The sequence below is a fragment of the Myxocyprinus asiaticus genome, chromosome 16 (genome assembly GCF_019703515.2).
Source record: "Myxocyprinus asiaticus isolate MX2 ecotype Aquarium Trade chromosome 16, UBuf_Myxa_2, whole genome shotgun sequence".
In the NCBI taxonomy this organism is placed as follows: Eukaryota; Metazoa; Chordata; class Actinopteri; order Cypriniformes; family Catostomidae; genus Myxocyprinus; species Myxocyprinus asiaticus.
Window position 1 is genome coordinate 31,995,720 of NC_059359.1, and position 22,460 is coordinate 32,018,179.

At 39.7% G+C, this 22,460-nt stretch overlaps 2 protein-coding genes across 2 annotated transcripts in view; both read right to left on the bottom strand.

Moving 5' to 3' along the window:
* Positions 1-22,460, bottom strand: part of abcb5 (ATP-binding cassette, sub-family B (MDR/TAP), member 5) — a 236,690-nt gene that overhangs the window by 167,970 nt on the left and 46,260 nt on the right. The window lies entirely within an intron of this gene.
* Positions 11,191-22,460, bottom strand: part of hdac9b (histone deacetylase 9b) — a 34,870-nt gene continuing 23,600 nt past the window's right edge. The window contains exons 10-11 of the mRNA XM_051720459.1: positions 18,668-18,879; positions 11,191-13,119 (exon numbers count right to left, since the gene is read on the bottom strand). Coding sequence (XP_051576419.1) covers positions 12,790-13,119; positions 18,668-18,879 — 542 coding nt within the window. The 3' untranslated portion in view covers positions 11,191-12,789. The remainder of the gene's footprint in view (positions 13,120-18,667; positions 18,880-22,460) is intronic.

Consider the following 22,460-nt stretch of genomic DNA (forward strand, 5'->3'; position numbering starts at 1 on the left):
CTTTGGCTATATAATCACATTAACTTGTATGGAACTGCAAAAACAAAATAGGAGAGACCAGGGCTAGTTGTCACATGGGGAAGTTGTCACAAGGGCTCAGTAACTACTGTTTAAGGTTTTAAGTCAAAAGTCCAGCTGCAGTTTTCTCTTTCTTATTTTTTTATTTTTTTTTCTCTAGTAGTGGCTTTGTATTTTGGTCTATATAACTATATAATGAAGGTAACTTTACAGTATGTGCATATATAAATTGACTTTCAAAAAAAAAAAAAATACCCTGAGAAATTCACTAGACTAGCCTCTTCAACTCTGCAGACCTGCTGGTGGTTTCAAAAGGGCGCGCTATGTCTTGAAATAAGTTTACGCTTAAAATGTTTAAGTTTCCTGATACAAAAGTCAGGCAAGTGTGGTATCGTTTGAAAGCTTCAAATCTGAACTTTTCAGAGATAACCATCACTTCTGCATTTATGTTACATAAAATAACAAAATAGTTATATAGATATAGGTAGAAATATGAATATAAAAGTCTTTTAAATAGCACTTTAAATAGACGAATCATATATCAAATGAAAGCTCACATTCTCAGGAATGCAACTGTATAGTTATTTTGTTGCCATAATACCACAGTTCAAAAGATTTTCAAAAGAATTTAAAAGTGAAATATGATTTTTGTAAGACATCAAATACAAACATCTCTTTATGTGCCGATCACTGCTGCTTAAGCCCATATAGCAGATAACATTATATCTGCTTTTACGTTAGGCAGTTTTCTAAAAATTTTTTTTTACTTGTCTTTGAGCTTGCTTGTGTGAATAATCCAATATTATATCTTAGATGTCCAGAACAAAATATGTGGTCCAGCAGGAAAACAATGCTTGACAAATCGTCATAAATATATGTTATCAACTCTTGATAATAAAATGTATTGGATCATCACAAATGGGAGGAGCTTTCTAATGACACCTAGACCGAGCTTCTAAACCACCCAGAGGCCGAGATATTTGATAAAACAATGCACCACCTGGTGCATGAACTGAAAATTAAACTGAATGTCTATGGACAAGCACATCTGTGATGGCTAAATTGTGTTAGAGCATGACCTACATTTCAGATCTGCATTTTGTAATGGAATGTGATAGAGGAAAAAATATTTTTCCTAGTACCTGCTGCCATCTATTGCAATGAAATAAGAATTTTGGAGGGAGATAGAGTGAACCGAACCAGAATTACAAGCTTACAAATTTAGGACAAAAACAATTATCTTATTTTTGTTTTTTATTTTTAACATTTCTATTCATTTTAAGATTGTAAACATAGAAAATATATTTTTTTAATAATTGGGGGTGGGGGGGTGGGGGGGACATTAGTCAACAGTATGTGTAAATGGTGAGCTTTTAAATTTGAGTGTGAAAAATTGCAGTTATATAAAGTTATATTCCTATATCAGACATTTTGACAATTTTTAAATGCTCAAATGCTGCAATACTTAGTTCATGAAGACCAAATACCTGATAATATATGTATGGACACAATCTCACTATAAACTGTGAGGCAGGTACACAGCATAACCCTTATTATTTTGTGTGGAAAAAGCATGATGTTTGATACTGAGTTAAATATATGCCTAACAGTATATGCATTCTTGATAATATGTTCTAAATGATACAACTTATTTTCTAGAAAAAGCTAAAAATACAATAAAAATAAAAATTAATTGAACTACTGGACAACTAGATTCATGCCTCTTTCACCATTATTAACATCCAGGTCATAAGCATAATTTCAAATCCACATCGTAAATAGCATTATATGCTTAGCTGTACACAATAGCAAAGTATCATGTGTCTGCATACTGCACCATAGATGTGAAGAAAAAGTGAATTGCTTTGTCCCGGAAATACTTATGTTGGGTTTGCCTCTAATAGATTTATATTGCACCTTTGATTTGATGTCCAGCCATTTCAGCTGTGCACTAAAAATGTCCTCTCTGCCAATCTGCTACATTTAATATAAGCTTTAGCCAGAGGCATGCGAACACAAACTTTACAGTGGCTTTTATGGTCCCCCAGACTCATGCAGTGACTTAAATACTGTGGCTCTGTGGTGCTACCACAACTTTGCTCTGCATATTTTAGTGGCCAGACCAGGCAGACATAGCGACGTTGGCTTAACCAATTTGTTTGTTTGACCAATGGTAGACAGAGGGAATATTCGGTTATGCCAATGGCACAGAAATCACACACTTCACCTTTAAAGTCTTCTTTACTAGGTTGATCCTAGGGTTTCCACCTTATCTGCCCAACTTCTCCTCTGACATATAGTGGATTATGAACACTCTCCTTTCTGCAGCAAACAAAGGGAGTCATATAGGAACTTGTCATTCTGTTTCTGCTATGCAAAATTTCAGGTAAAAGGTCTGTGCTATTGCCAGACATCATTGCTCAAATGCAACAGAACTTGACAGTCTGTTCATCACATTCCAACCAATACAATTCCAAAACTTTTGGGCAAAAACGTTTTTTGATGCTTTAAGTATGTGAATCTGGCAAAACAAGCTGGTCTTTTTTCCATGCTAAAAAGTCTAGCAGCATGCAGTTCCCATAATGGAACAAGCTGGTTTACAGTATACTGGTTTGGTACTGGTCTAGCCGTTATCCTTCACAAAATGTAGTTGTTGAAGCTGATTGACCTGGGGTGTGTTTCCCATAGAACTATGTAAATTACTGCTTAACCACCTATAACGGGGTTCAGGATGGGCAAGGAGGAGGCAGGAAACGGCAGAACAGTCAACATAACTTTAATGACAAATCAACTTGAACAAACATAAACACACACACACTAACACAGCAGCCGCGTGTGTCTCTCTCTCTCCCGAACTGGTGTCCCTGGCTCCTCTTTATCCCTCTCCCGATGATTGGGCTGATTCAGTGCCGGACGTCCATCGTTACGGTCCAGCCACGCCCTCCTCCTCGTCACACACCTCTGCCGCCCATTTAGGCCAGTGCGTCAAACCTCCGGCATGACGTACTCCCCTCCCCTTCCTTCCTAGAGGGGTGGTGTTGCCCTTCCGGCCGTCCTTCTGCTGGCAGGTCTTCCCCGCCTCTCTGGAGCCCTGGGAGAGACGAGGGGAGGGTGAGGGGGGAGAGAAAGAGCGAGGGGGAGAGACAGAGAGAGAGAGAGAGAGAGAGAGAGAGAGAGAGAGAGAGACAGAGAGAGAAAAACTTGCACACTGTTACCTGGATATGTCGTCGCCTGGTCCTCAGCGGCCTATGGCGGACAGCAGTGAGTCCTCCGCTCCTGGTGGCAGGCAGTGGCGAGGACTCTACGACAGCGAATCCCTCCTTCTTCTTGGGTTTCGGCACCAATGTAAAGGGTTCAGGATTGGCAAGGAGGAGGAGGGAACCTGCAGAACATTCAACATAACTTTAATGGCATAAATCAACTTAAACAAACATAAACACACAGACACACACACACACAGCGGCCGCGTGTGTCTCTTTCACTTGAACTGGCATCCCCGGCTCCTCTTTATCCCTCTCCTGCTGTTTGGGCTGATTCAACTCCCTCCTCCTCATCACACCACCATAGTATGATGCACCGTTGGAGAAATTTACTTGCTTGTCAACTTTTTCCTGAAACTGTAGTAACTATGTCGCACATCCATCATTTGAACCACATTGGTTCAATGATACAGAGCTGTCGTTAATTACGTTACACAGGGGGTAGAGTAATAACTTCTATCAAATATATCAAATTACAATAGCTAATTTACACATACTCCAGAAAGATGTTTAATGTGCGAAAGCTGCTGAAGACATGAAAGCCGCATGCACTATGTAAATGTGACAGATGCATTGCCCCGACGCACTTGAACACATACGCACATGCGCACTCTTCAAAAACCTATAAGAACACCATTTATGCATTAACATGGACACATAAGCAGTGTGTGTGTTAAAGCACTTTCTCTTAACAGCCTTTAATCCCTTAAATGACAGCATTCGCGTTTACGTGACATTTGAATGGCACTTTCTGCAAAACCCCGGAATAAGCTGTTTCCTTAAGTGATGGTAAATGTGGTCAAAGTCAACAAACTAACAAGGAACTATGATTCTAATTACAGATGGAAAGCTGTAGTTACAGCCACACAACTTTGCAATGCTGTTTGCGACTGTTCGTTGGAACTATGGTTTCAGGAAATACCAAATCGTTGAACTATGTTGGCAACGATGGAACTTGCAACTATCATTGGCTAAAAATGCTTTTGGGAAGCACACCCCAGTATTGTTTTTTGATAATGCTGGATACCTAAGGTTGAGTTGCTGGTTAAGATTTCCAAAACAGAATGATTGCACTGTTAATTACGCAACAGTAGGTCAACTGTTTTGCTGCTGAAATCGGTCTGTGCTTACCAAAATGTCCCCCCAGAGTACATAAACTTTCTGAAGCTACATTTCAGATAGCACGCGTACATCTCCAAGATGTCTGTTTTAGATCTTGTCATCTGGAAAACATCACAATCTAATTAACATCTGCTAAACATCTTAAAAAGATGAGATGTACAAACATTCTAAATCATAAACATCTCAAAGACATCTGCTGAATGTCTTATTGATATCCGAGACACTCTTACTGACATATGTCTTATAGATGTAGGTGAGCAAACAACGTTAGAAAAAAAAATGTCTTCCAGATGTAAACACACACATCAAATAGACGTCCAGGTGTTATAAGTGTGCTATCAGCAATGCCGATTTACCGTTTGATCACAACACACACAACTTATTCAACAGATAACATATGTTAGCATTGCTAGCAGCACACTCTAATAGTTGAGCTACACAACATATTCAACACACGCCATATTTTAACATTGCCAGCAGCACACTCTACCAGTAGAGCTACAAATACACTACAGTGTATCACGGTAATTAAAATTATTGTGACATCATTCCCCTCTTTTTCAATATCGTCTAGAGTAACAGTGTCACACTGGAATGACAGCACACCTGCCGGGCTTGCTCATGAGTATCATATTCTATTATAGCATAAGCTCAAAAGCACCAACAAGACCGCTCCCTCCAACACAATTATAGCAGTATGATGATTAGTTCTGAACTCAGAATGGAATAATTTCCAGTTTTATTAGTCTGTACTGTCTGCAGCCCCTCTGCTCCATGATCACACAAGCTGTAAATGACATGTATAGGATTGAGCTGGAAGCTGGATGAAGCTTAAATCCCCAGCAACAAGCAGAAATCACAGTCTTAAGAGTCCTACGGGTGCTGTTCTGCCTGGCGGTGCATTCAAGCAACACTTACAAAAATGTCCTGTCCAACTCACTTCAGAGGTCCACAGCCAACAGTCTGCTTTATGAGCCCTGGAGCACACACAGTCGGACTGGGAAGGCAGGCACATAAAAACTGCCTGGCCATGGATATCAAAGTCAGTTAATCCTGAGGATATATTCCCCTTTTGCCTTACTCTCCTTCTCTCCCTCTCTTTTTCTCTTTCGGACTCACTCTTGCTCCTGTCTTTCACCTCCACTCCTTATGTTGATCTTTTTCCAAAATTTTTCTTTGTGCAGTCAGCTCTTCCCATGGGAGTCTTTATCCCTGGGTCGCTGCTCTTCCTCAGTCTCACCTATTAGCATGACCAATCTGACTATGAGATATAGCAGGTCCTGCACACCGCCTGCTATTTGAACATCCCCTCCTCCATTCGCCATCTCATTAAACATGACATGGGAGATTAATGCCGATAGAGTCACGATAATAGGTTGGATGATGCTGTCCAGTGACCCTGCTGGAAAGTACATGTTGAAGAGATAGTTCATTAAAAATGCCCACCTTTTCAGACACTACTACACCACTGGCTGGTAGCTGATTTTTTGTTGGTCCAAGATAGTCCAGCTAATGACCAGCTTAGACCAGCTACCATGTTCCAAAACATCAGCTACCAGCTTAAGATGGATTTTCCAGCAGGAAAGGCTGTCATATATACATGTAAATTCTCTGTGGGTCAATGTTATTCCCACATTTTCCTTTCTATTTGTTATGGGTGGGGACTGCAGTTCTCCCTAATGGCAAAGGGTGAGATGCAGGGGTGGCTTTCCCAAAGTCTCACTCCCTTATTCTGGCTGCTTGTAATATGCTGAGGTCTACTGGATGAGGTCTTGACCATACAAAGTGAACTGTTGCAAAACCACCAAATAACTTTACATAATGGGTAATGATAACCTAGCATGAGCCCCAGCTTCCCCATCAAGCCAGTACCACTCTTATATTTTGCTTTGCTGATATATTATATGTCTTTTGATGAATCCAGTGACAGAAGTTCTCCATTGATGTAATGCCCATGATCTGTCAGTTAAGCAAAGCGTGGTTTATTGTGAGTCAATCACAGTTGGCCAACTTGGAAAAGTCTGTACAATTGGACAGCACAGTATGTACATTTGGTTTGACAGTCTGCAAAAATAACAGCAACAGCAGGCCCTAGAGAACTGGGCATAGATGTGTCTCCAAAATAAATTATTCCACACCAGAGAGGAGCCTTCACACTCCTTTTTCTTTTTTATTTGATATAAATTTGGATCCCGGGTGGGCGTTTTATAACTGTTTCTAGAAAAGAAACACGATTTCCTTTATTTGCTGCCAGCATTGTCTCATGAACATTACGTGACCGTGGCAAAAAAATTGTTTATTTCCTAGTGAAATGTCCAGCGGGGGGCACCAACAGCGAGTGAAATGGTTTCGTAATCAGACAAGGTTAGTAGATGGAGGTTTAAATGAGTAAAACACACCTCCCTAACCTAAAACTTTATCCTACACCTAATCAATAGTGTTCTAAAAGCAAATGAGAGGTGAACAAAACTGTCATGTGTATTTTGTTTGTGTAGCATATTCCATGTCAAATCAAGTCCAGTCAAGTCTGTGTCTAGTCAGTCATGTTTGTTATGGTTTGGATTCACATTTTGGACAACACTTATGTAAATAAACTGCACTTGGGTTCATCTTTACTTCATTGTCATCGTCTTCATCATCGTCATTGCCAGCACCAACGTTACAGAACCTTACAGAATACCTGACCCACACAATATGAACCCAGCGGTCCGACTCCTACGCCTACGTCAGGGGAGTCGTCCCCTAGAGGATTATGTGGAGGGCTTCTGTGCTCTGGCCTGCCTGGTGGACTTTAATGAAATAGCCCTCAAGGACATTTTCTGGGCAGGTTTGAGTGAGCCAGTTTCCTCCCTGATGCCTGGTGGTCGGAGTACTTACGGCCTGGCTCAGTATATCAACGTTGCCCTGCAGATTATTGGTTCTATGTTCACTGTAGGGGAGGTGGATGCCGAGCCGGAGTCCCACGTCATGGTCGACGAGCCAGCGTCCCACGTCATGGTCGATGAGCCAGCATCCCACGACATGGTCACCGAGCCAGCATCCCACGACATGGTGACATGGATGCTCCATGCCATGTCACAGCAATGCCTCAGCCTGCTCCATGCCATGTCACAGCAATGCCTCAGCCTGCTTCACGCCATGTCACAGCTATGCCTAAGTCTGCTCCATGCCATGTCATAACCACATCTGAGCTATTGGACCTGGAGATGGTTCCAGCCCTTGTACCCACCCTAAGTTCTCCTGATCGGGCAAGGGGAACTTTTGACCCTCCGACCCCGCCTAGACCCTCCGAGCCCTGGACTCCGCCTTGGCCTGTCGATCCTTCAACATCACCTCGGCTCTACGTTCCCTTGACTCCACTGCGGTCCTTCAGCCTGTTGGCTTTACCGGGGTCCCTTGTCCCTCCAGCTCCACCTTGGTCAGTCAGTCACCTGGCTCCGCTTTGGCTCTCCGATCCTCTGGCTATGCCTTGTCCCTCTGATCCGTCAGCTCCACCAGGGACCTCCTTCCCAACGGCTCCACCTTGGTCCTCAGTCCCACCGGTTCCGCCTCAGTCTTCCGATCCCCCAGTTCTGCCTTGCTCCTCCGAGCCTCTGGTGCCGCCTTGGTCCTCCCTGCCTCCAGCTCCACCCTGGCCCTTCAAGTCTTCAGCTACTCTCCGGGTATCCAGTTCTCCATGGCTCTGCCCCTCGAGCCCCTCACAGCTCCGCCTTCCATGGCTCCACCCCTCGAGCCTCTCATGGCTCCACCCCCATGGGCTCCGCCCTGATACCATGCTCCACACCCTGCCAAGCCATGCCTCAAGACCCCCCCACCCCAGCTCCCTATTGAACTTTGAAAATTATATTATGTTTTTTGTGTTATGTTCATGTGTTGGGGCATCAGGAGCCACCCCTTAATGGGGGGGATATGTCATGTGTATTTTGTTGATTCATGTTTTTCATGTCTTTTATTTTGAAAAGTTTAGTTCCTGTTTCATGTCATGTGGTTCCCTTGTCATGTGATTTCATGTTTCCCTCCAGGTTCATGTGTCTTGTTTTCATTGGTTTATTGTTTGATTATCTTGTTATCAGTTCTGTCTGTTCATTGGTTCCCTCATCTTTGTTTTACCCCTTGTCCATGTATTTAAGCCCTCATTTTTACCATTGTCCTTTGTCAGGTATTGCCTTCAATACCTGACAAAGGACAATGTGTAGCATATTCCATGTCAAGTCGGTTAAGTTTGTTATGGTTTGGATTCACGTTTTGGATAACACTTATGTAAATAAACTGCACTTGGGTTAATCTTCACTTCTTCGTCATCATCATCGTCTTCATCATCGTCACTGCCAGCACCAACGTTACAGAACCTTACAAAAACAGACATCCTTACCCATTACCAACGCCTAAACCTAACCAATAGTGTCCTAAATGCAAATGAGAGGAAAACAAAAGAGACATCCTTTCCCTAAACTAACACCTAAACATAAAATAGATGGTCATCCTGTGTAGAAATGTTACACTATAACACTTTTGACACAAGCATTCAATTTGAAAGAATATTAGTATTAGGTATTAGTACACAGCTGTAGCAGGGTTATTTATTTATCTTATTTAAGACAAGATGAATTGTAATACCTTAGAAAATGAAGCCATTTTTCAATCAAATCCTTAAAGGCGGTATTTCTGCAAATGCTTCTCCAGTTATTTGCTTGCAAATATAGTTGGTCTGTTTCAGTCAGTCACAACCATGACAGTTGTTTTTCTTTTTTCAGACATCAGTCCAATAAAACATTTGAGACACTGATTTGAGCTGGTAAAAATGCACAGAAAGGTGGCACTGGATGGACTGTTGTGTCACATGCTTGGTTCACTTGCTCAGACTGGGAATTGTCCGGGCTCAGGCTAAGCTACCCTGCATAATTCGTTAAACTTGGTCTGGTCGCTTTAACTCAGGTTATATACCACCGTCTTGAGGTTCACTTTATCTTAACAGCTTTATTGCAGACTTAGGGAACCTCTCATGTTCACTTCAAACCCCGTTTAGAAAGCCTTCAAAGGCAGAGTTTAAAACCTCTGTATCGCCCTCTGAAGATGGACTCTGGATGAGTGTGGGAAAGCTTATTAGGGGGCGACTACATTTTATAATCAAACTTGTGTGGTTCAGTAAAATCCACTATAGTTACCAATGAATGTGTTTCATATACTCAAATTATGTTTATGTTAAAGGCAGTTTGGTTTGTTTAAAATTATGGGTCCTATGAGTTATGAGATAGCTCAACAGTGCATGTGTCCATGTTGATTTACACTTTTTACTCCACTGAACATTTATTTTTGAAAGTCAGGTTCTGTATAGCCACATATATTAAAGGGATAGTTCACACAATTTTTCTTATCATTTATTCATCCTCATGCCATCCCAGACTGTCTTTCTTCAGCTGAATTTTTAGAAGAATCTTTAGAAGAAAATCTCAGCTCTGTTGGTCCTTTCAATGCAAGTGAATGGTGGCCAGAAATCTGAAGGTCCAAAAATCAGATAAAAGCAGCATAAAATAAATCCATAAGACTCCGGTGGTTAAATCAATATCTTCAAAAAGCGATATGACTGGTGTGGGTGAGAAACAGATAAAAATTTAAGTCATTTTTACTATAAATCTCCACTTTCACTTTCACTTTAACATCTGAAAGTCACATGTGGTAACTGTTTAGTTTCACTTTCACATTTGAAAGTGAAAGTGGAGATTTATAGTAAAAAAATACTTAAATATTGATCTGTTTCTTACCTTTACCTATCATATCGCTTCTGAAGACATGGGATTATACACATCTGGGATGGCATGAGGGTTTTTTGGGTGAACTATCCCTTTAATATTTCTACCACATGACCTCTAGGTGGCGCTGATTTGCGATGCAAATGTTTTCAGGCCTTATTTTGAAATTTTGTTACATAAATGCAGAAGTGATAGTTATCTATGAAAAGTTCAGATTCTAAGCTTTCAAACGATACCCCATGTGCCTGACTTATGAATTTGGAGACTTGAAATAATGGATCCTAAGTTATGAGACAGCTCAACTATGCATATTTCAATGTAGATTTAGAGGTGTCTGGGGCTAGTTCTCACACTTTTTAATCCACTGAGCATTTATTTTTAAAAGTCAGTTTCTGTATACGTTAAAGTCTTGGCTACAAAAAAAAAAAAAAAAAAAGCATTTGAGCATTTCTTATTTATTTATACTTTATTGAACAATTAGCAGAAAACAATTAATGAAACAGCAACAATATAAAGGGTTACATATAAAATATATATTGTTTTGGCCAATAAATATTGTAATTAATAAATTTATAAATAAAATGAAAAAGGACTGTAACAACTTAACTGAATAAGAATGTGACAACTTGCCTCAACCTGACATTTACGAAAAATAACCTTGTCCTGAGAACACAGTTCAATCTTTTTGTTAAAATATACAGTACCTTAATGATATAATTCCCTGCCTTAATGTGGTTTTGTGGTGTTTACTTATTTACGCCAAAAATATAGCAAAAATATGATGATATTGAAACTGTGGATTGGAGGATCAAATTAACAAAAATTATTCTAATTTATAAGGGTTTTAAACTATAAAACCAACTTACAAAACATACATTTGTGTAATTGGACTTATGATGCAAAACCTAATACTTACTGACATATAGGCCTTGTGACCACTTCCTTGTGTGACAACTAGCCCCAGATTCTCCTATGTTTACTTTGTAAACTCACTCATTAAACATCTCCGAGTAGTCCAGGGAAAAGATTTTCCAAAGAAGTACAGGATGGAAAAAGAACTTTATTTATAAAAGGTAATCTGTGACAGAAGGCAAGAAAGGAACACATATGGTTACAAAACAAAACATGACATCATATCGCTAGTGGACAGTTCTCATTAACATCCAGAACAGTGGAACAGACAACAGGTTGACTCACAGGCTATTTGTAGACATAGTAATGGCGCACACCAATTAAACATGTTTTCCTCTGTAAGTTAAATCTTTTTTGTTGTTGTTGTTGTTGTTTTTCTGAGGATCTCATATGCGAAAACAAACAATTGTACACCAGAAGTGCAAAATGAAAAAGATGGTTTGCTAACAAAAAAGTTGAAACATTTCTTGAATCATCACTTGAGCTGATCTGAGCACTTTATGAAGAAAGACAGCCAACAAAAAGCAACATCACCTCAGGAGAGGACTGAATAAAAAAGAGGGAACAGAACAATTACCTTATTTTCTACTGAAGTAACATCAAGCCTGCATGTCGTGGTAAACACATCATGTGGGAATACAGAGAAAATGTTTGGTTTTAAATGCCCCCCCCCCCACACACACACACACACACACACACACACACACACACACACACACACACTGTCTCCACACTCACTTTGTAATTTGCCTCAACGGTAAATCAGAGCTCACTACTTGGCCCTCTGACTTCAGCATGGAGTTGTCCTCTCCCAGCATTCCTGCGCTCATGAATCATTCTGATTCCTGGCTTCCACCAGGCATTTCCTCTACAACTCTCTCCCTCTCAAAATTTAGCAAGGAGCAGAGTGCTGATCACGATCCCGGGCAGCTTCAACTTGGGCCACAGGAGAACAAGGAACACAGAATGTGATTCTAGAGCTTTCCAGAACTCGTCCCAACTGTTATCAGTGTGGTAAAATAAGAAATGAAAAATCTGTCACCCTTGTGTTGTTCCAAACCTGTAGCAATCTTTCTTGGAACATAAAAGGAGATCTTAGCCTTAGTTACCATTCACATTCATTTTTTCCACACAACGAAATTTAATGGTGACTGAGGTTCACGTTCTGCCTAACTATCTTCTTCTGTGTTCCAGGGAGGAAAGAAAGTGAGTAAATGATGACAGAATTTTCATATTGATGTGAACTATCCTTATAATTATATTGCTGTGTGGATTTAGATGGTTACCAGCTGTCTTGACACTGATGACACTGTTTCCATACATAAACAATAGCTTTGTAATAACATTCTTATAAAGCAAAATCAAATCTACATATTCATAGTGCCATGGAAAATCACAGAATATATTTCAAGAGCTTTGGGGTGCAATTTCTCAAAGGATGGATAAGAAGTAGAAAGATAATTTCTTAAATTATGTCAACAAACTTTAACAATCAAAAACTGTTTTTCTTAGCATTTAAAAGACCAAGTCGGCTAAATCTCATCTTCTTCAATTATATACAAAACATACTAACATACAATACAGAGATCACTTCACAAGTTCACAAATGAGACCAGTTCTGAAGCTCCCAAAACAATGGCTCTGTCATGCATTGTGACCATATTCAACATGTTGTGTGTATGTTTGCCTGTGTGCATGTTTGATTGTATCTGTTGATGTTTCTTGTTTCATATCATGGCCTGTATCACCACCCTCCCTTTAACCTGGTGAATGTAACAGCTCTGCTTGTTTGCCAGGCTCTGAGTGGCCAGTATTTCATCATCACTGGCAATGGGCTCATCTTTCACCCGGATGACACCAGGGTGAGTGTCCAGTGGCTCAGTGGGTGAGCTGGAACTGCTGCTGCCATTGCTATCGGAGCAGTACTTCCGGATCACACCACCAGAGGGCGAGCTGTCCTCCTGCATGGCCTGCTCGTGCAAATCCTCTCCCTCTTCCTCTGACTCCTGCAGGTGGACGTTCGGCTGACGCAGCTGCTCGATTGATTTCGAAAGCATCTATGAAACAGAAAAACATCATGATTTCATTCTGTCAGTGGTACATAATATCCATTTCAGTTCTGCCGATGAATGATTTATTGTCCCTATGCCACATTCAGGTATACATTAAATGCGCTGTTATTAGGGATGCATGATAGGAAAATTCTGGACTATACCTATACTAAGCTGGGATACCAATATTAAAAACATATGTAGGCTACTATTTTACCTAATAAAAAATAAATAGTTTGACATGCTACAAGTGAATTTGGGCATCACAACATTGCTAAAGCTGGCAAACACTGAATCATCATTAACCAAACATCCAACTGTAAAGCTAGAAATAAGTGGAAAAGAGCATCCACAATTAAATATCCAATATTTACCAAGACCAAAATAAATAAATAAATAAAAATCAGACGATAAACTATATGGTTCATATATTGACACGTTTAAATGTGTTTTTTGTTCATTTTTTGTTTTCATGTCTTTTATTTTGAAATTAGTTTACTTCCTGACCCTGTTTCTGGTGTCCTGGTCATGTGAATTCCTGTTCCCCTCATTTGTTCCTGTCATGTGAGTAGCTGGTATGTGTCTTGTTATCTTATTATTTGTTCTGTTTTATTATTGGTTCCTGTTTATTTGTCCTGTTATCATGTTCATTAGTTTAGTCTCTTCATTAGTTGTCTATGTCTTGTGGTTACCAATGTCCATGTATTTAAGCCCTCATGTTTGCCATTGTCTCTTTTCGAGTATTGTTGGTGTAATGTTGTTTGTAACAGTCAAGTCATTTATGTTTTTTTTTAAATTCACGTTTTGGATTTCCATGTCTTGTAAATAAACTGCACTTGGGTTCTTCACATCATGTTGTCTTCATCTTGCTCCTGTTTGCCTGCCTACAATGTTACAGAATAGATGACAGACAAAATGAACCCAGCACTTAAACTTCTGCGGTTACGCCAGGGGAATTGTCCCCTCGAGGACTACATGGCTGAGTTTTGTGGACTGTCACTTGGAGGACTTTAATGGTATTGCCCTCAAAGTAATTTTTCGCGTGGGCTTAAATGAGCCAGTCTGCTCCAGGATGCCTGGAGATAGTCCATTGGACTCTTTCAAAGTATATTGACTTTGCCCTGTTAATGAGTGGTTCGGCCTTTACTGTTGGAGTAGTGGATGAGGAACTCAGCACTCCTACACTGGCCACCGCATCCAAATCCACCACGTCGGAGCCCACCACCACGCCTGCCTCCGACCACGAGCCAACGCCCACGCCTGCCACGGACCACGAGCCAACGGCCATGCCTGCCACAAACCATGAGCCTACACCGGTCAATGAGCGGTTCAGCTGGACTAGACACACCCAGGCCTGATTACTGCCAGCCCTGTTCAATCAAATCAACACCTAAATAGAACTTTTTTAGCAGCATGAAGTTGGCTAAAAGGTCTCACCCAGTAGCACACAATGCCAAGGTCGAAATACATCAGTCTGGGAAGGGTTACAAAGCTATTTCAAAGGCTCTGGGACTCCAGAGAACCACAGTGAGAGCCATAATCTCCAAATGGAGAAAAATTGGCACAGTAGTGAACCATCCCAGAAGTGGCCAACCTTCCAAAATTCATCCAAGAGCACAGTGACGACTCATGCAGGAAGTCACAAAAACCAAGGACAACATCCAAGGAACTGCAGGCCTCTCTCGCATCAATAAAAGTCACTGTTCATGACTTCACTATCAGAAAGACACTGGCCAAAAATGGCATCTATGGAAGAGTGGCTAGGAAAAACCACTGCTAACCCAGAAGAACATTAAGTTTGTCTAAATTTTGCCAAAACACACCTTGATGATCCTCAAAGCTTTTGGGAGAATTTCCTGTGGACTGATGAGTCGAAAGTGGAACTGTTTGGAAGAAAGGGGTCCCATTACATCTGGCATAAATCAAACACAGAATTCCACAAAAAGAACATCATACCTACGGTCAAGCATGGTGGTGGTAGTGTGATGGTGTGGGGATGGTGTGCTTCAGGGCCAGGGCAACTTGCAATAATTGAGGGAAACATGAATTCTGCTCTCTACCAGAAAATACTAAAGGAGAACATCCGGTCATCAGTCCATGAGTTGAACTGGATTAAGACAATGATCTAAAGCATAGGAGTAAGTCCACCTCTGAATGGCTCAAAAGAAGCAAAATTAAAGTTTTGGAGTGGCCTAGTCAAAGTCTTGATTTGAACCCATTTGAGATGCTGTGGCAGGAATTTAAACGGGCAGTTCATGCTCAAAAACCCTCCAATGTGGCTGAACTAAAGCAGTTCTGCAAAGAAGAGTGGGCCAAAATTCCTTCACAGCGTTGTGAATGACTGATCTCCAGTTATCGGAAGCATTTTGTTGCAGTTGTTGCTGCTAAAGATGGCACAACCATCTATTAAGTTTAAGGGGGCAGTTAGTTTTTCACATGGGTGATATAGGTGTTGGATAACTTTTGTGCTTCAATAAATATATATATATATTTGAAAACTTCTATTTTGTGTTTACTCAGGTTGCCTTTGTTTTATCTCATTTGAAGATCTAAAACAATTTAGTATGAAAAATACACAGAAATAGAAGAAACCAGGAGGCAAATACTTTTTCGTATCACTGTATAGACATTGTTTTGTTTTAATTGAGCAAAAAAATTTTGTTAGGAAAGTAATTTGGAAGTAAAGTAATCAGTAATGTAATTACTTTTCATAAAGTAATCAGTAAAGCAATCTGATTAGAATTTTAGAGACGTAATTAGCAGTGTATTACATTTTGGGTAAATTACCCAACACTGTATATTGTGCATCCCTAGTTTTTTTGTTCTTTTGTAAAACAAACCAGTGTTCTTTACCAGAATTTGAACTGATGTATATGATGGGGAAAACAGCCAAACTGTGCATGATGAATCGAAAAGACATATAAATATAGCATACCTCGAGTAAATATAGTAATTATGTCCTGGCTTTAGTAAAATGCTTTTTATTATTTCCAATTTAAGCCTGTAAGATCATGTAAAATTCCACAGGTGCCCTACTTAGCATAAAATGTTCCATTAATAAACCAGAGAAAGCTAATCCCTGATTTCAGAGGATTCATTTCCCAGAAATCATTTATTGCACTCAGCTATAACATTGCTGTGTTATAGATCGTCAAAGGGGGGGTTATTTACTTGTTAACAATTAGTGAGAATAATTAGGAGTCACTTCGAGACAGCACAGTGCAATTGTATGTTGCAAATTGAACTGCAGATTAAATCTTGCTCTGGAAAAAAATTGCTGCATTTTTGCACTTGGCAATTTATTTTAAAGCTGAAGTGTAATTTTTGGTGATTCAAAATACTTTGTTCTTTACAAACTTAATATGTAGAGACAACTATAAATAAGCTATTTGTAGGCTGCTTCTAGAATAAACACTGTGGCTCTGTGGCACTTTCAAAACATTGCTTTGTTTGAGTATCCCAATCAGCCCAATGTATCAAAACTGTCTCAACCAATGGCTTGGGTTGGAGGCGGGACAATTTGGGCTGGGGAGTGTTTGGAAAAAACATGTTTAGAAACATTATCACTAGTGGCTCAGAAATTACACACTTCACCTTTAACTGGCTATTATGTGCTTATATTTATTTATGCTTGTTTTGCTTTTAAACACGTTTGTTACAGTTTCTTGTAACTTTAGGGATGCATAGGTATGAACATTTTTGGCAGATAACGATTTTAACAATAACAACAGGCCGATACCGATATTTTGCCACTTATCTTATTTTGTCATCAGACAAAAGTTTTACTTTGGTAAAAAATTAATGAGGTACAAAAGTTTATTTTTTATTTTTTTTATTTTTTATTTTTTTTACTGTTCTAACAATAAATAATTTCCATTGAACATGGATTTGATTTGTTGAACACATGACAGGCCAAGATTTTTAAGAGAGCCACAATGAAAGATAAATATAAGATAAAAAGAAAAATTACCTAAATATGATAACATGACTGTTATTAAAAATGTTTTATTCTGTACTAATACATTGTTTTTGCACTTCTGTTTTTGCAGTTCAAAACTCACATTTTACATGTATGTACTGTATATTTATAGAGCATTACAAATTTATGCTAAGCATATGTTGGGAAATTCAACAGAAATGTCAACCACATCATGGAAAAATAAAAAGTTTAAACCAAAGGAACAAAAACCCCATTTAAATTCTGTTTTATAGTTGTATAATAGATAATGGATAGTGCCATCCAGACTGCAAGAGGGCGCCGCTTGCTCACATGAAGCTTGTGCACAAATCTATATTGCGATTTCTATCTTAATTCAATCAGTCATGCAGCATTAATGGATATCATACTGATATGTCAGAAGTCAAAGCCTGTTGGTTTCAGAGCATTTTGAATGGTTTCCCTCATCATTTAGCCTATAGGTAAGTCCCGTTTCACAACTGTCACATTGGTTTTTCCTTATTAACATAAGGATACAAATGAAAGATTACATGTTTTTAGGAGTGCCAACCCTTCTACATATTGTGGCTATTAATTTGTCTGGATTGTGCATTTAAATTCACAGAGTTTTTACAAAGTGTGTCACTAATTTATTATAAATCAATCATTGGTTTTTCATATCGGTGTTTTCATGATTATAACCGATATTATAACCGATATTATTATAACCGATGTTTTTAATTTGGTCAATAATTCGCTGATAAATATTGACAGCCGATACATTTACTTTACATCATTTAAACATACAAAACAAAACAATAAGTAACTTTAAACCTACAATCACACAACTATACCTGTCACCCAGACCAGACTACAGTTAAAAATAGGCCTATACATTAAACCCCCAGGATTGATGTGGTGCTCCTGGCTACAAAGACCATAACAATAAATAGGCAAAACAAGTGCTCTCTATGCACTTTTGATCTTCGTGTCTGAAAATTGCACTTCTAACCTTGAATTTCCCATAGCACTCTCAGCAATAATAAGGCAGATCAATCTGCAAACTCACGCTAACAAAGGAGTCTTTCACTGTGCGAGCCTCCCATGTCGCTAACCTTGCATGTGCGACAGAATAATTGCATTTAAATGGATGGCCAGGTCATAGCTGCTGGTGCACAGAAACACAAATATTTACAAAGGGTAACAAAAGTATGTATTCTATCCACTTTGGTGTCCATTTGAACTTGTCCCTCATGCAATTTTGTGGTGATAGCATTCAACTTATGCCTTAAGTTATGCTAATTCAAGTGCCGCCTTTGAACCATGTACAGGTTTTTTGCTCACATTATGGAGATGGGTTGTCTGACTTTAGTTCCCTTGTGAACTAACTGAATGGTATTTCAGGAAAAAGTGTGTTTAAGATTGATACTATATTGCTTCAACTTCATACCCACCTTCACAAGACCACTCTAAATTCAAAGAACTACAGTATATTGTTGTAATGACATCCCTGTTGAAAAGGCCAGTATTATTTGTCACCAGTATATTCTGATGCATGCTGGTCCAAGCTGGTCTTTTCAGAAGGGATTTCTCTGTTGTTTGGTTAAATGATTGTACCTGGTTGATGTGGATTTGTTGCTGATACTGTTTCTGCTTCTCCAGGAAGTTTTGATGTTGCTGCTGAATCACAAGTTGGGCTAGCATGCTCTGGGGCAGTGGAGCAGACTGGGTGCGGTTCAGGGGTCGGTGACGTGGCAGTTTGGGCCGGGTGCTGCTCGGAGAGCTGTCCCTCATGGCCAACAGAGAGGGAGGATGCACAGCACTTTGACCTATATAATGAGATGAATAGATATGGTATATACAAATGTAATATATTGAAAGTTTTACTTTTTTGCCACCTCTCTATCCTGATTCCATTTAATAAACCTAACGTAAGGGTTAAAGCTCTGGACCACAAAGCCAAAATGTAACTGGTTCAAATCCCACAAGGGACAATTCCTCATCTTTTTTCTTTTTTCTTTTTTTATCCCATTTTCTCCCCACTTTGGCATGCCCAATTCCTACTACTTACTAGTTCCTCATGGTGGTGCAGTTACTCACCTCAATAAAGGTGGTGGAGGACAAGTCTCAGTTGCCTCCGCTTCTGAGACAGTCAATCCACACATCTTATCATGTGGCTCGCTGTGCATGACACCACAGAGACTCACAGAATTTGGAGGCTCATGCTATTCTCCGCGATCCACGCACAAATTACCACACGCCCCATTGAGAGCCAGAACCCCTAATCGCAACCACGAGGAGGTTACCCCATGTGACTCTACCCTCCCTAGCAACTGGGCCAATTTGGTTGCTTAGGAGACCTGGCTGGAGTCACTCAGCACACCCTGGATTCGAACTTGCGACTCCAGGGGTGGTAGTCAGCGTCAGTACTCGCTGAGCTACCCAGGCCCCGACAATCCCTCATCTTGTGCCCATGAACAAGGCACTTAACCCCAGTTTGCTCCAGGGAGACTATACCTGTAACTTAACATGGCAATGTCATGGGAACAAGTTGAACTGGCTTGAAAAAAATGGCAGTTTAGGTTGGTTTAAGATGGTCTAGCTGGTCTTCCAACCTGGCAAAGCTGGTCTTTAGTAGGCATGTAACGATAAACAAATTTCACAATACATTACAATATGATGCAGAAGCCTCACAATACAATACAATATTATTATATATATATATTTTTTTAAAAAACGGCGCTCACAAAATATTTTCGCTTAAACATTCAAGGATTTGACATAAATGTATTTTAAATCTTAAGTGATACAGCAGAGTCTGACATTGGCAACAAGAAGCACTCTATAATAAAGAAACTTAAACAACACCACTGCATTTATCAGCAGATTGTTATGTGAAAAACTCATGAAAGTTTTTCCTAAGAGAAATTTGTTTGTCTACATTCAAGTAATTTTAATTTGAATAGAACTTTTCACAATGCACATCATTTTAAAGCAGCTTTGTAGAAAATCATGCCTTAATGTCTTGAAGCCCCCAGTGAGCAAGCTAAAGGTGACCGTGGCAAAAAAATTAAAATAACTCCATTCAATAGTTAGTGGAGAAAAAAAAAAAAAAACTTGACCTGACCTCTGGCTATCATGTACGTACAGTTGAAGTCAGAAGTTTACATACACTTAGGCTGAAGTCATTAAACCTCATTTTTTAACCACTCCACAGATTTCATATTAGCAAGCTATAGTTTTGGCAAGTCGTTTAGGACATCTACATTTCCAACAATTGTTTACAGATTGTTTCACTTTTAATTGACTATATCACAATTCCAGTGGGTTAGAAGTTTACATACACTAAGTTGACTGTGCCTTTAAGCAGCTTGGAAAATTCCAGAAAATGATGCCAAGCCTTTAGGTAATTAGCCACTTAGCTTCTGATAGGCTAATTGGAGTCAATTGGAGGTGTACCTGTGGATGTATTTTAAGGCCTACCTTCAAACTCAATGCCTCTTTGCTTGACATCATGGAACAATCTAAAGAAATCAGCCAAGACTTCAGAAAAACAATTGTGGACCACCACAAGTCTGGTTCATCCTTGGGAGCAATTTCCAAATGCCTGAAGGTACCACGTTCATCTGTACAAACAATAGTACGCAAGTATAAACACCATGGGACCACACAGCCATCATACCGCTCAGGAAGGAGATGCATTCTGTTTCCTAGAGATGAATGCAGTTTGGTGCAAAAAGAGCAAATCAATCTCAGAACAACAGCAAAGGACCTTGTGAAGATGCTGGAGGAAACAGGTAGACAAGTATCTATATCCACAGTAAAACAAGTCCTATATCGACATAACATGAAAGGCTGCTCAGCAAGGAAGAAGCCACTGCTCCAAAACCACCATAAAAAAGCCAGACTACAGCCATAATGACCATCGTAATGTTTGGAGGAAAAAGGGTGAGGCTTGCAAGTCAAATATCACCATCCCAACTGTGTAGCATGGGGGTGGCAGCATCATGTTTTGGGGGTGCTTTGCTGCTGGAGGGACTGGTGCACTTCAGAAAATAGATGGCATCACGAGGAAGGAAAATTATGTGGTTATATTGAAGCAACATCAGCCAGGGAGTTAAAGCTCAGTCGCAAATGGGTCTTCCAAATGGACAATGACCCCAAGCAAACCAGCAAAGTTGTGGAAAAATGTCTTAAGGACAAAGTCAAGGTATTGGAGTGGCCATCACAAAGTCCTGACCTCAGTCCAATAGAAATGTTTTGCGCAGAACTGAAAAAGCATGTGCGAGCAAGGAGGCCTACAAATCTGACTCAGTTACACCAGTTCTGTCTGGAGGAATGGACCAAAATTCCAGCAAATTGTTGTGAAAAGCTTGTGGAAGGCTACCCAAAATGATTGACCCAAGTTAAACAATTAAAGGCAATGCTACCAAATACTAACAAAGTGTATGTAAACTTCTGACCCACTGGGAATTTGATAATAAAAGCTGAAATAAATCATTCTCTCTACTATTATTCTGACATTTCACATTCTTAAAATAAAGTAGTGAACCTAACTGACCTAAGACAGGTAATGTTTTCTATGATTAAATGTCAGGAATTGTGAAAAACTGAGTTTAAATGTATTTGGCTAAGGTGTATGTAAACTGACTTCAACTGTAATACAATATTATTTAGCAGTTTGAGCAAAAAATGATCGGCACACGTAATTGTTTTTGCCCTCTTCCCTCGGTTTCATTTTGCATGTAAACTTTAACAGTCTTACCGACTTATCCAATGTACGCAAGTGTTGTGCTGATAGCCGTTTACATTTCAATGTCAAAAGTAGAGAATTTTAAGTCTCATGTAATCACGGGTTTCCTACATTGTCGTTTTCTTTTTTAAATGAGCTTCTCTGAGAGTTATGAGCATCTTGTTGTGCGTGTGATCATGCTCAGTGTCGTCTAGGAGAGGCTGGCTGTTAATTGCAACTTGCTGCTGCTGTTTCTGCCTCGAAAATCCACGATTTGCACAGTGATGTTGGCATAAATGATGTAGTGTAGCACCGGGACATGACACTGTTGTTTGCCAAATTCGACAAGCTGTAATGCTACAATCTACTTGCCATTTGCCAACAGTCTTCAAGCTCTCAACTTGCTTACAGTATGTAGACTAGTTGCTCTGTGGGTATGGGACTGTTTCGCAGCTCTCAATGTTGCGTTGCTTAGTTTTAATCACACTTATATATTTCTTTATGTATTGTATGATACATATGATATTGAATCAAGAGCGTCATATAGTATGATACTATACGATATTTTTTTACACCCCTAGTCTTCAGCTGGTTTAACTGGTTGTCCAACTGGTTTGCCAGCCTGGCCAGATGACAAGTGCCTAAAACCCCTCTAAAACCACCAAACTAGACCATCTT